Source organism: Xenopus laevis, chromosome 4L (assembly GCF_017654675.1).
Source record: "Xenopus laevis strain J_2021 chromosome 4L, Xenopus_laevis_v10.1, whole genome shotgun sequence".
Classification (NCBI taxonomy): domain Eukaryota; kingdom Metazoa; phylum Chordata; class Amphibia; order Anura; family Pipidae; genus Xenopus; species Xenopus laevis.
This window is the reverse complement of record NC_054377.1, coordinates 86,558,708-86,574,103: the sequence shown is the minus strand read 5'-3', so window position 1 is coordinate 86,574,103 and position 15,396 is coordinate 86,558,708. Positions and strand designations below refer to the sequence as shown.

Here is a 15,396-nt window from a genome sequence, read left to right as displayed (position 1 = left end):
ATCCTAATGGTTTGTGGCTAGACCACCTGCATTTTCCTGTATTTCCCGACACTCTTCCACCACATCCCAGACATGCACCGTGCTGGGTATTTGATGTGTATGTGTCCCAGTTGCAAAAAGGAGCACCATGCATGCTCCTGAAGAGTAGGAAATGGAACACCATAATGCTCCATGCACCATAATGCACCATGCTCCTTAATGTATATACTCTGGCTTATGAGCCTAACAAGACCAGTGTGATCAGGTTATCCTAGTTTGAGCCCCGGCACAGATCTGCATCACACTGAGCGCGAGTGTTTCAGGTGTATACACTAGGTTGAGCTCGGCTAGGATCCACACCAGGTGGAGGCTGGCACTTCCGCACTCGAGGTGGAGCACAAGTGACATCACGCTAGCAGTGACTTGGCATAAAGTCTTTCAGGAAGCGCCTTTCTGTTCCAGACGGCGCACCTTTAGTTAACTGTGTATGTACGATCTGAATCGAAAGAGAAAAATAAAATGTAATAACAGAATTCCTTTAAAATTCCTTCTTTTTTCCCAGCTTTCCATTGCTTCATGTCTCATTTTTCATTAATTTTTAGTATTTCGTTTTTTTACTCTACAATATCCTGCCACAAGTGAATTAAGGGCATGCTAAGGATAGTCATAATACCTAATACATTGTTTATCTTTCTAAGACATAGAAAGATAAATGATGTATTAATATCTGATTTTTTTTTTTTCTTCCAGGAGGTAGAAAAGACATTAACGTTTCCAACCCGATTTTTAACCTGCTATAAGATTCCTATAGATTATATTTAGTAGCTAAACAGATTGTTCATATAGCGTTGTATTACAAAAGGTTGCTAGTCTCAAGTGCTCACTCACACACACCACATAAAAATATTGCCTCAGGCACCTGAGAAAATAATAATGCTAGCCAAGGAAGAATACCTGCAAGCACATACTTATTTTTAATCCACGTTCTCACATAAGTCGCTTGCCATATTTAGATTTACAACACATAGATGTCTGCTTAGATATACAAGGCTGATATATGCGGAATGTATTGTGATTTACAAAGAGATTGAGAGGAGCTTATCTGTTGTCTGCAGAGGTAACACGTTCATGTGAACTTTAAGACTCTGCTTATATTATCTTAGGACAGGATGGGAGTATTTCCCCAAGCCTTCCAGGCAACACATTTTATCCAGTAGCATTTACAATTGTCTTGGCTGTGTCTTTTTCTACCTCTCTTGTTCTATTGTTCTTTTTTACTTTGTGTTTTACCTTTACATTTTGAATACCTTGCTGCCTTTGTTACTTTCCATTTATCTGCCATTTCAGTCCTGTCTTTTTGTTCTTTTTTCAGCAATTCCTTTCTCTCTTATTTCAGCTTTCTTTATCCTGTCTGATTCTTCTTCATTCCTGTCTGCCATTTTTGCTGTCCAATACTGTCAGTGGTCATTATGTTTTCCTGTAGTACATTTATTTCTTGCTGCTTATTGGTTACCCCAGACAGACTCTAGTAGGGGGATTGTGGACAGTGACTTGATCATTTCAGAAGTTGTGCATGGATTATAGTTAAAAAGTCCCTTTTTTCCATGTGATGAAGCCGATTATAATTTTTTCGTTCCCTTTAAGTTTGTGACATTATAGCTTAGGACAACTGAGCACAGCACTTTTTTGACTTATGTATATTCATGGATACGACTCTTACCCCAAATGTTTTGTTTAATACCCATTTTTATTCTTTCTTCTCCTATTCCTGGCATGGATTTGGGATGGGCACATGTGCAGTTTGAAGTCAGATAGTATGGTGCATGCGTCCAGCTCTCATAAGAGAAATTGTCAGCAGTGTGCATCCTGTTCCAGGTCAGCTTTTAAGCTCATTGGGGGATACCCTACAAATTGGCACTAAAATTGGCCCTAAACAGGTGCCAATCCACAGCCCCTAATGGTTCATTTTACCAATGTCCTTTTATCATAACTCAATTGCTGGTTTTGTATTCCTTTTAATAGGCAATCAATATTAACTGCCATCAGAAGGATAGTATATAAAAATATATATTCAGCTCTCAGAAACTAGGTACAAGCTATATTCTATCACAAAAAAAACCTCCATTCTTTGAGATGGTTTCTCAAAGATTGTTCCTTTCTAATCCCTCATATAATGCTGAGTCCAGTCCATATATAATGCTCAGTCCTTGGTCCTTTTCCACCTATATTAATGTTTGTGTGCCACTATAATATCATTGCTCTGATAGCCTGTCCTGCAAAACGACTCTCTGAATTGCCCTATTAAACATTCTGTTCACCAGTGTTTGCATTTTGAGCTAAAGCCAGGAATTTCCTTTCCTGATAAAGCTTCGTTGCCCAGGGAAATAGAGCAGTCTGGGACATTGCCTATAAATATTCCTTTTGGATAAGACGAGACTTTCAAGCCGTACGGGTTGCTCATGGTTAATATGACCTGGTCTTTGACATATTTCAAAAAAGTATAATCAAGTTAATTTACTGCAAGGCAAATTCATTACCTAAAGGAGGCCCCATGTTAAATACAGCACTGACCTTTACTGGCTGATTACACAAAGACGACACAATTAGATTAGTCCAAGACAAAAGGTCAGGAGCATTCACACTGTGACCATTTTACACTACCTTGGAACAGAAATCTTACAGAGGCCCGTAGGGAGATTGGGGCCAGAACAGAAAGCTTCACCATCCAGCCCTTCACTTGTTCTTTTATTCTTTTCGCTACTTAGAGATCCTGTAGGAAAGAATGGTACCAGCCCTCCCACCAACGGCTCGCTCTTCATATGTTGTAGTATATTCAAAAGTCATCTGGGGTCATTTACAAAGGAGGGGCAAAGTACAAAAAACTAGCAAAATGCACCACATTTTTTGAACCCCCCCAAAAATACAAATACCTAGAAATTGTCTCTGTTCCTTGAACAATGTGTTTTTTGTAAAGAGTGGCTTCTTTATTTCTACAATCCTCATTCCCTTCTTTGCACTTACATTTAGGCTTATGGCACATGCGACCAGTGAAGAATTGGCCAAGGTATTCCAGGGCTTCTTATTTCTTATATGGCTCTAATGCCATTATAGTTTTCCCAGTGTAAAAAAATATCCTAAGACATATTTGCAATGCAAACCGTTAATTCTGTTATAGGCTATAAAGAAATTCCCAGCTCCACTTGACCCTAGTATGCAATATGGCAGCACAGTTGTGTTTTAATGCAAATGTTCTGTACATCTGTACAAATTTTACTTAATGTTCAAGCAAGGGAATGCCAGCCCAAAAATAAGTTTTTGCTTATAAAAGAAAACGTAATTCTGAGCAACTTTGCAATATATATTTATTACAAATTCTCTATGGTTTTTAAAGGTGTTCAAAGGTCAAGTTTGTGAGGTTTTTTCTAATGCGAATAAATCTACAACTCGAATGTTTGCTTATTTATGATAAACCTCAAATGCAAAAAACTCGAATGAATGTAATCAGGGTGGGTGGAAGTCGAATACTCGAATTGATTGAGTTTTCGAGCACAAACCACAGAAAAAAACCTGAAAATCGTGAAGGCTAAAAACAGCTTAAAGTAGTTCAAGGGACCTCTGCCATTGACTTCATGACCTTGACAAGTTTTAGCTGGAGTATTTTCAGATTCAAGCTTTTTGCAGCTTTAGAGCATAATAATTTTTTATCCCAAAAACTCTCAAACTCGAATTTTTCGGGAAAAACACAACTTTAATAAATAAACCTCTTAGTATAATGTAGGGAGTGATAATCTGAGACAATTTGCATTTGCTTTTTATATTTGCAGTTTTTGTGTTATTTAGCTTTTTATTCAGCAGCTCTCCAGTTTGCAACATCAGCAATCTAGTTGCCAGAATCTAAATTACCCTAGCAACCATGCATTAATTTAAATAAGAGACTGGGATATGAATAGGAGAAGCCCTGAATAGAAAGATGTGTAATAAAAAGTAGCAATAACCATAAATTTGTAGCCTTACAGAGCGTTTGTATTTTTAGATGGACAGAAAAATAATGCAAACAATTAAAAAACTATATATCGTTTTACAAATAACTTTAAAAGCACTGAAAATTGTTAATAAATGTATATTGGAAAGTTGATTAGAATTATGTTTTCTTTTTTTCTGCAATTATTTTTTATTTTGGGCTTGATGGACTTATGCTGAACATAGATGCATTTTGACAGGGCTGGACTCTGGGGGGGATAAGGGGTTATATCATTATATGAGAGAGGTCCTTATGTACCTTGTTTGAGTCACGTGTCCATACAGATTATCCCTATTGCCACAGTCTGAGGCTCAGGGAAGAGAATGGCACTAAGTGACCCCCATGAGGCAGACTTAAGGTCTGGCAAAGACAGAGCCCAACTTAGAACAAATTAGTTCCGTGCAGAAGTTCAGCCGGTAACTCTAGATTAGAACAGCTTTTGATTCCCTAAACTCGCACTCCAGTCGGCCGTCCCTAATGAGTCGGCTGTCCCAGAATGCCTCACACTGCAGGCCTTTGTTCCAGCTCTCAGAAGTCAGCCCACTAATAGGCAAAAGCAAAAGACCTCTAGTCTATGAAGTCTGAGGCTTCCAGTCCGAATTAGCTGACTTTTCCGCTTTCCCCATCTGCACTCCCGCTGACTCTTTGTTTCCCGCGCTGATGTGAAACCTACACGTTACATTGTTAGGATCAAAGGGAAATCCTTCCTTCCAGATGGAGTTAGAATGTATGAATTAGATTAGAAAATATATGTGTGGGTGTGTGTATCATATGGCTGTCTATCTGGCGAGCTGTATATGTGCTCAAGTGGCCTTTTGTTATTGGGACAATGCCGAGCTCCAGCTGAAGGTAGAAATCAATTAGTTACAATGGGCTAATGTGCGGCACAGAGCTGCTGCTGGGGGATTATTTGCTAACACTTTCACCGTCTCATATCATTTTACATTCCTGTGTCTTGTCTCGGCCCCCAATCCTTTATCATTCACATTGCATTGGAAAAATCATTTAGGTTGTAAGTCTGTGTCCAGTTTCAGGAATTTCTATGTATTGTTATTAGTTAAAGTTTACCTATTAAAAGCACAGGTAAGAGAATTTACCAGGTGTTTTCCTTTATCCTTCCTATATTTCCTAACCTGTAGCAGAGCATCAGAATTAAGGGCTCAGTATGCAGCTTCTCTGAAAACTATTTCCTCTGTATCATTTGCTTATAAGAAACTGAACAGGGTCATTATAGTCCTTATTAATCGCTCTCAGACACGGAAGGTACCAAATATGCTGGTGTGAAATAAATGGCATCTTTATAGAGAAAATGTCAGGAATAGGTAGTGGTCACTGTGGAGGCAGAGGTAGAGTGAGTCCTTTAGCTGTACATTGGACATGGAGAGCAAAGGACAGGATCAGGGAGATGAGGGAGAAGAGTCAAGAGACTGGAACAGGACTGAAAAGCAGAGAAGAGCTTGGTCAAGGTTCACGGTTCAGACAAGGAAAGGAAAGGTTTGGACCAGAGCTCAGATAGACCAATGCTCAGGCACTGGTGGTGAGGAGGGCTGGCATTATATAGGGCAGGGTCAGCCCTGATTGGCTGACCCCAACCCACCAATTAGGCTGCTACTGCTAAAAATACAGTGCAAAGGTCAGGTGATAGATAAGGCATACAGTATGCTTTCTAGCTGCTCACCTGACCTAATGGATAAGACATAGAACCAGAAACCCAAAGGTCCCTGGCTCAAATCCCAGCAGCTAATTCACTAGCGGGAGCCAATATGTTAGTCCAACCCAAAGTCGGTTAAATCATTAACTTTTTTCACTGGGCCAGCATCTTCTTAGGGGGTAAAATATGTCGTCCCAGGGATCTTTCTGCAGTACATCTTACTAGTATTTCCCAGGGATCCCTTGCACTTTAGCAATCACAGCATGGGACTCTTATGTTGAAACCTCAATCTCCACCAGTAAAACCTTTGAATAAAGAGGTATTTTCAGATCTTTTGCTGCCCATGCTGGTGAAGATTTAACACAGACAAGAAAACATCCCATGTGCCATCGCTCATAAAGTCAAAGGGAACAATTCAAGCTGCAAATTATTTCTGGGGGAGTGGGTTAAAAAGTCTCAACACTAGTTTTTTTTTTTTATATGGCTTTTTGTCAAGCTCGTGCCTCTTTTTACACTTTGCACTTCTACTCACTTGCACATGTGACCATTGAATATGTGTTCTTGTACATGGCATATGCTGCTATCAAACGGATTCTAGTTCAGGTTTGTTCTATCCAGCTTTAGAAATATGTCCCTTGGACTTCTTGTTCATGCTCAAACATAAAGCCTTCATGCTCGCTTTTAACGAGTAAAAGGGAATGATAAATTGGTATTTATATACATAATTAAAGACAGTAATTCATATATGTCTTGATTTGTGCAAACGCCTTTGGGGTTACTAGAAAGTGAACGGTCTGTTAATAGAATCATGAGCATTGTGGAGAGGGCTTCATTCATCCAGCTCATGATATTAGACTAGTGGTGCTAAATCTAAAGATACTTGCCCTGTTGACTAATCTGATTTTGGAATAAGTGCTACCATAGGCTTCTCTGCCTCGCTTTGCTACCCTACCCTGACCCTAGGATGATGTCACTTCTGGGCTATTGATGATGTCACTTCCATACTATGATGGCATCACTGTTTTATAGTTGCAGGTCAGACTACAGATAATGCAGTCGTGGGTCAGAGCAGGTAAAGTTATGGGTCTATCCAGTTAGCACAGTCTCTTAAAGTGTGAGTTAAACTCCCAAACCATTTCATTTATACCCTTCAGTTATTTCTCTTTTCATGATTATGTAATAGTTTAATAATGAGTCATTGTTATTATTAATCACTTTGTTCCTTAATTCTGTGTGTTTCAAGTTTCCTGCGCATGTGCGGGCATGGACTCCGAAGAGTTAACCTCGGTTCCCAATGTCCCCTTTATTATATAAATAGGCAGTATGTGCTATGTAGGACCCAGGGTTTGTTTTCCCCCAAAGACCTAAGCAGCCTATCTGCGTTGTTCTACATTCCCCGCTGTTTGCTTTAGGGTTGCTGAGGCCTGTGACCTTAATTCAGACAACAACTGAACACATGGACCAATAAGACATGTAGAGAACACTGGACTTCCAGTTAAAATTAGCTTTGGAATTTTGTCTACTGCTCCTACTTTACTCCTACTGCCTGTCTTCTACATGATTCCAACTCAAACCCACAGTTATGCTTCTCTGGCCCTACAGTATTTACATGTGTCCCACTTAATTAGATACAATAATATTTAAAGGGGAGCTAAGGCAAAAATGAAAATTGGATATAAGCTTCATCATGCTGTAATAAACAATTTTATAAATATAATCAATTAAAAATTCTGACCCATTTCTGAAATAATCAAGGTTATTTTCACTCTCCCCCTCTCTGCATCTTTCTCTCTTCATACAGGAGTTGGGGGTTTGATTTTGATTGACAGTTGGATTTTAGGGGGGGGGGGCTCCTTTTCCCTAGTAGATGTATTAAAGCTCATTCTTTCAAAATTACAGGAAATCCTGTTTCTCATCATGAAGGATTTGTGCCAAAGTCATTTATTTTGTTTGTGCTGGAGTCGATTATATCAGTGAGCTCTAATACATCTGCTAGGAAAGCGAGTCCCCTCCCCCCCAAAATAAAAATATACATTTGATTTGTTAATGAAAATCTGACACCCAACGTATGTTGCCACTGCTGCTTCCTATTTATTTAAATGGAAACTGGAGCTGTTGCTTTTTGGCCTGCATATTCTCCTTTCATTGTTTACATCTGCTGGGCTAAACCTTGGATTCCAACAGTTTATGGCGACTTTTGTATATAATGTGATCTGTTGCACCACTAGGCATAAAATGCATTTGCATATCCTCCTCATCATCATCATCATCATCATGACTTGTGGTGGTTTTCTAGCGACACACAGAATCTTGTCACCGATTCACCTCACACCACTGTTGCATCTGGCACTCTCCTTCCCAACTAATGAAGTTTTCAAGCATTGCCCATTCAGATGCAAATGATGTGTAAATGATCTCAGTTCATTATGTAAATTAGACCCATGTGACCTGACAAGGCATGTAATGATGTGTAGCTTGTCAGTGAAGCAGTTTTTGTATCCACACATACACAAAGTGCAATAAATAAAGGGCAGTGGTCTAATGGCCCCAGTCCAACACATAACTCTCATATTATAATCATGTGCTGTAGTGTGGAATATACAGTCCTTTTATCTGTTGTTTCATGCTGAATGGTCTGGAACATTCCCTATTCACTGTGTTAGTTTAACACTTTCATTTTATTTACATAGAGAGAGAAATGAGGAAAGCAGGGAAGAACCGATTGGCTGATGGACTCTGTTCAGTAAATGCTTCATTCTGCTTTTAAGCCCATAATATGCTTTATTTTTATTCTATTTCAGTTCCTTTACTCAATTAGACCCAACCAGTTCTGCTGTGGGGGAGACTTATCAAAGGTCAAATTGGGATTCCTGGCATTTTCCCCGCAGTTCTAACACAGTTCTGATCACATTTATTAACCTTTTCCTGACATTCAGGATGTTTATTAATCATTTTGCTTGTTTATCTGGTTATTTCCCTCCTTTACCCACTGGCTTTTTGTTAAAGTGTTTGAGCAGTCGGATCCCATTGTTCCCTAGAGCACATCTTGTGTCTCGTACCCCTTTTCCATTTAGATTGTAAGCTCTGAGCTCCTCTTCTACAGAATATCTTGTCACTTTATAAATACGTTAGAATTTTGTGTGCACTATTTTAGACCTTTATTTTAACATTAAACCAATTGTAATTCTGCTCATTGTAACACTAGTTTACAGGGCAACATTTTTTTCTAAATTAGGTTTCAGGGGGGAGATCAATGGTAAATATGACTGTGTCTTTCAGTTTCCTTTAACCCATTGTTGTGGGATAGGAATGTCCTTGTACACACTATTAAAGGAGAAGGAAAGCTACGGAGGTATTTTATTGCCAATAGATTAGCTGCAATAGTGCAAGCTAGAATTTATTCTGTAGAATGTTTTACCATATCTGAGTAAAAAGCTTTAGAAGCTCTCTGTTCATGTAGGATAGCAGCTGCAGTATTAGCTTGATGTGACATCACTTCCTGCCTCTCCCTGCTCACTTATAGCTGGGCTGGGGGGGAGCAAACTGAGCATGCTCATGTCTGGGGCAATGAGGTTTAAGCTGAAGGCAGGAAGTCTGATACAGAAGTCCATGTGTACACAATAGAAGTGTTTCTGTTGACAGAGGACTCAGAGCAGCATTACTTTGAAGGGTTACTGGTGTATTTATATAGACCTTTCTGATAAAGTTTACTTACTTTTAGCCTTTCCTTCTCCTTTAATGCTGGTGGAAATGTGTTTAAACTTTTAATGCCTTGAATGTGCTTGTACCAGGTCCAGTTACTTGTAATGTTAATAATTCCTTTTATTTACAGAGAAAAAGGAGGGAATCTGCCTCCAGCTCCTCATCAGTGAAGAAGATGAAGAAGCCTTGAGATGACTGAGCAGCACATACAGAAAGCAAAAGGCGATGTGAATCCCTGACCTTGTTCCATGAGTGTTTGGGTTGAGACCAGAGAAGCCGCTAGACTGTTGACATTCTTAATTGCTGTATTTTAGTCATGGATGTACATATTGTTTCCTTATATTTGTGTTTAGAAAAAAAGCACACAGTGAAAACATTTCTGTATAATACTTTTACCTATTGGTTCTACCCCTGGAACACTCTTGAGTAGCTAATATGGTTTCTAGAATAAGTGATAATTTGCTAGTTTTTTTTTTTTTGTCCTTGTTCTAAAGGAAAGCAGAATTGTTACAAGAATGTGAAGTATTTATAAGATCTGAGGAAAAGAGATATAGAGAGACTACGTGTGAGCCTGACAGTTTTTGTTTTGCGCGTCTCTCTGGTAACAAACAGGTCATGTATTAAATAAGTGGCAACATAATAAATGAGGCTCTCCTGTTTTTTACAGTTAATGTGTCAAGTCGGTTTTTAAAGCACCTGAAAGCCTTTGCTTTAGTTTCCCCTGAAGATACATTTGCTTTTGAAGGGTGCAGAAGATCCCCTTCATATCTAGTAGCTACTTTGTATTGTGATATCACCACCTTCTGTACTTGGGCAGGTAATGTGGCTGCAAAGCTGTGTCATGTGTTAGAATCAAAAACTGATTTGGCTAATGAAACACAGAAACGTGAATGTAGGGTCACTAGGCCACCCCCAAAAGCATGGACAAGAATTCCACATAGAATTTGATTTGCTTGGCTAACCAGAACATTATTTTTAACAACATGTTAAATGCTTAAGAAGGAGAAGAGAGTACTGTTACACGCATTCTTTTTTGACTTGCAATTCCTCTTTCTTAAAGTAGAACTAAAGCTTAACAAAGAAGTAGCTAGAAATATTGTACATTATGTTTTGAGCTTCTGTACCAGCCCAAAGCAACCACAGCCCTTTAGCAGTGAACAGGTCTGGACTGTGATCTAAAACAGGCCCTGGCATTTCAAGTACACAGAGGCCTAAACAGCCTCCAACCAGCCCACTAAATAGCATCAGCTTTATATGATACAGAATCTTTTCTCCTTTATGATTTTCAAGGCTTTCAACAGCTGCCCAGAGCACACTGAGCATGTGTATACCACAGACAACATTTAAGATGGCGTCCTGAGACAATTGTGAAGGCCTGGATCATTACTGTTGTACAGATGCTGAACCGTTAGTTAGGGCTCTTACACAGGGGTGTTTGTTTGTGCGCTCCCCTGTGTTGTGTTTTCTTCCGTTCAGCCGCAGGGAAGCGCAGGAGCAGACGCACTGAATTATTGTCAATGGGACTGTATTCTCACAGACCCATGTAAGTGCCGAACGCAGGTAAAATGCAACATGCTGCGTCCCAACCTGCGTTTGTCGCTTACATGCGTCTGTGTGAGTACAGTCCCATTGACAATAATTCAGTGTGTCTGCTCCTGCGCTCCCCTGTGGCTGAAGGGAAGCACAACATAGGGAAGCGCACACCCATGTGTAAGAGCCCTAAGGCTGGTGCATTAAGCTCAGTATATCGAATATGGCATATCTAGCCATATTCCAATTTAACTTTTAGTTCTCCTTTAATCTTGTATTGAGACTTTCAATTGCAAACAAAGCCTTTTGTAGTTTCTGCTTCAAGGATTATCTTTATTTTGCTACCTTTCTTGGGAGGTCTGGGCATACAAACTCCTTGCTGATAGTGCCGGTAGTAATCTGTACAAATCAATGGAATCAATAGCCAAAAAATTCTCTCTTTACGTGTAAAAAAAATAAATAAATAAAATGCATTTGGTATAGAAAGTATCAGAGATCTTCATTAACCAGCTGAGTCGCAGTGCGTGTCCCAGTATTCCTGCAATGGAAGGTTTTATGTCTGTTGATATGTTCATTCCTTGTTTCTGTAAAAAGGACATTACCTTTGTAGTGTTTCATTTAATCCAATGATTCCATCAAGGAGACCAGGTACATGTTTAATTCAAAGATAATGCTACAGTAGCAACAAAGCACTCTGTGTGTGTATAGCAGCTAATTATGAAGGACAGAAGGCAAATGAAATGAGTTACCTCACATACACACACACACACACACACTTGTTCCTCCACAGCGCTTCCTGGGAAACATTGGAATGTACCAAGTCCAGGAAGAAAAGGGTTGCTGCAGTTCCTTATTAAATATGAGCAAAACAGATTTAGCTGTAACTGAAAGCAGGGCCAATGTGTCTCATTGCCATTTACAGCAGCGAAGCTTCTTGGCAGAGGAATCATCAACTCTCTGTATCTGAACTGACACGTGAGTTCACACAGATTTGTGACATCTTGCTGGGAATTGCTAAGATTGATCCAACCAAGTATCATTTGACAGATACTTCATTTTATTCAGCCAGAGAAGGGGGGGGGGTGGCTGTCAAACTAGCATAAAGATTCAACAATCTCATCACATAGATAATAGGGCTTCTTAATGCAATTATTGCAGCACTACACCTGTGTTGTACCAGGGAATCTTTGTTCTGCACAATATGGAATAATTAACTCTGGGATATTTTACTTACATGAGATGATTGTTGGCTTAAAGGCATAACTGCCGTCTGACTTGTTTTGTTCTTCAAAACTGCTCTGTGATGCAATAAAGGAGACACACAGTTTCCATGGCAGAACCGTTTCCCAAACTTGTGCTGCAATTCCCAACATCCCCCAGTACATGACCAGGAGGGAAAACTTGCTGGAACTGTAGTGCACCAACCACAGCAATGAAGTCTTCAAGCAACATTGCCCAATAAACCCATTTCCAGCCCAGAGGATGCAAAGAAAATACACCAGTGACAATCCTGTTCCTTGTTTTTTGTTTCATTGATCCTTTAGCTCTAAACACCCATAAAGAACTATAGCCACCCTGCTGAAGATTGATCACTGTGTAATAATTGCTTGGTAATCTTATTATGATATATATGACTAACGCTGCTGAGTAGAATTCCCATTACAGAATCCTCTTGCATTGGTAAGTTTGGGGTGTCGGCTTTTGAGGAACAAAAGTGTCAGTGTTTAGTGAAGCTTTACTTTATATAGTCCTAGATAGGTAAGCATTAAATAATGAGGCAGTGTGTGATGATAAGTTATTGTTGAAGGCTTCCCTTTAAAGTGAATGTTCAGTGGAATTTCTATGGGTTGCCAAGTTGGTAAGCACCATCTAGCAATTCTAGTCATTTATATGGCCCGGGCTGGAGAAGTTGTCTTTTTGAAGAGGAGCACTGGCCCAAGATACTTTACTTGTGAGTCCCACCCTTTTTTCCCATGTCCCAGGCATACCCTGCATTTATTGAGGTTGGGTGCATGCCTATACAAAACCCTCGGTGGTGATAGGGGTGTCTGGGACATAGAAAAAAATGCATATACCCAGAGCTTGCAAGTAAAGCACCCCAGGCTGAAGGAGACCAGTGCAAGGTAAGAGGTCAATGTCTAGAACCAATAGGCAAGTTGTTGGCATCTGGAAGGATTCTATGTAACATCCTCAATGTAAAGCTTTGCACAATGTTTGAAACTACTTGAACACCTGGGGGGGGAATTCACAAAAGCTCCGATATTGAGATTAAATAAAACCAGAGATAAAAATTTCCGATTTCCCACCAAATTCACAAACCTCTATCTACACTTTTGTGAATTTGGCTTTTAAACAGTTTCCAGATTTTAAAAATATTTTTTTCTAAATTTGTCTTTAGCGCTTACTAAACCTGTCAGTCAGCCATCAAATTTGATTTTTACCCGTGCTTTCTAAATCTGCATGTTTGTGTAATTCCATTTCTGTAACAAGATATGTCTAAATAGGTCTAGATAGATAGGTCTAAAGGTCTGAATAAAAAAATGCTATTTTGCATAATATAGGGAATTGTATCAGAAATATGTTTTATTATCTTAGGTCAAGTGTCTAAGTGCTGCTAAAACTAAAAAAAAGTGTCTGTGAGGCTTTACTTTTCCTTTAGGTAATATATTCACTCAAATTGCTAATATTGCCTCATTCATTAAGATAAAACTAGTAAAATAATGCAAGTGTGAGTTAAAAACTTTTTACATATAAAATTGTATAAAATACACTTTTTTTGTTTAATAAGTGTTTTACTTGTTTCGCTAATGAGGCTTTTACTCCTATAGGGTTAGACTGAAACTTGTGCCCAGACTATAACATACTAATCCCTATTAATATGATAATAATTCCCCAATGGAGCACCTACAAGAGGTGTGAAATGAAGATTGGGTGACGCAAAGCAGAGCAAATTATTTTACAATTAATCCGACACATGGGGAAGAGTTATACTGAGCTGAACTACATTTTTAAAATGTCAGGAGAAAATGTCATTTAAACTGTCTTCTTTGCGCCATTTTTATGTCATTTGAAAGACAAATTCTTAAAAGTGTCTGTTAACTGTCTTTCTTTCACTAATAAATGAAAAGTGGTGGTTGAGTTGGAATTTAGGCAGATTTATGTTTGTGAATATGGAGAAAGTGTTTTACTCCAGTTTACCACCACTTTTACTCCAGTTTACCACCACTTTTACTCCAAAAATGGGCTCTCTCCACTATTGTGAATTTCTCTTTAGTATTGATAAGAGAGCAAATAAGAATATTGATCTTGTGTTGTATTTTTTATTCAAAAAAAAATCTGATTTTGTTATCTTTGGATAAGAGGAGGGAAGGAGATGGAAGAATCCAAGTTAAATGCAAATTATTAGCCCAGGGACAGAGGTGATAGTGGAGTTGTTAAATGTAATAGCTGGGGGGAAAGGACCGCTCTTGTCTTACATAACCTCAAGGTGCCACTGGTACCCCCAAGGTGCAATGGAGTATAATCAGTGCAGAGAGGGTATTGGGAACTATAAGAATTAATTCATTGCCCGAGGGGGGGTATAAACAAAAAAGTAATGGGCCAGAGCCTAGAGGCACCCCCATAACAACCATTCAGGGATACGATAATGCTGCATAGTAAAAGAAATCAAATGGGTAACCAAGGACAGGGCAAGGTTTAGAAACCAAAGAATGGAAAGACTAGGGAAGGAAATTGTGGTCATCAGTGTTGAAAACAGATTGGGAGAAGTTTAGAGGCTATTGGTGAGTACTGTAAGAATAGTATTGATCTAGAAAATGACCTTGTGTCCTTGTACTTTGTATATAAGGCATGTTTCTGTAAAAACCACTCTATTCCACCCTTCTGTCACGATTCCATGACCGGCTAAAGCCAAGCTTACGTTAGTCAAAGGCGTATGTGACAATTAAGGTGTTAATAAACCCTCAGGTTCCGCTTCATTGTCACATTTTTCTTAAAGCTTGATAAAGCGAGCCAGCTTGGGGGCATCTAAAAGTAAATAGCTATGATGAGTTCAGATGATTTACATGCACACACACACTCTTCATACACTCTCCACCTCATTAGCACTCCATCTTACAAGCATAACTGATCATCAATAAATAGTGACACTTGCTATGATATATAACGCTGACCTGCCTGATAAAGGTCATTGGACATATTGCTAGGATTCTTTTTTTTGTTACTTAATTACAACTTCGATACCAATGTGAAAATGCTTCTGACCTTTGATCCATAATGAGCAAGCTTCTATTTCCTTGCAAACTGACAGGTTTTTTTTTCTGCAGGATATTTAGCAATTTACTAGATAAGCCTATCATTGCTAAAGCAGTGTGTGCAGTATTATAAGGGTAGGAGCGTTGGAGGTGCTTTTTTATGAGACTTTGAGCTGTGATGAGGTACAAGTATGTGTCCGCAGAAGTGACACCCAATTACAACAGGAACTGACACCAAAAGCTGCAGCCATATGCTATCT

At 39.1% G+C, this 15,396-nt stretch overlaps 1 protein-coding gene across 2 annotated transcripts in view; it reads left to right on the top strand.

Moving 5' to 3' along the window:
• dmap1.L (DNA methyltransferase 1 associated protein 1 L homeolog) overlaps positions 1-10,019 on the top strand; it is a 41,511-nt gene extending 31,492 nt beyond the window's left edge. For both annotated transcript variants that reach the window (NM_001094407.1, XM_018256842.2), the window contains 1 exon segment: positions 9,484-10,019. In NM_001094407.1, the coding sequence (NP_001087876.1) occupies positions 9,484-9,543 (60 nt within the window). In that variant the 3' untranslated portion in view covers positions 9,544-10,019.
• The last annotated feature ends 5,377 nt before the right edge of the window (positions 10,020-15,396 follow it).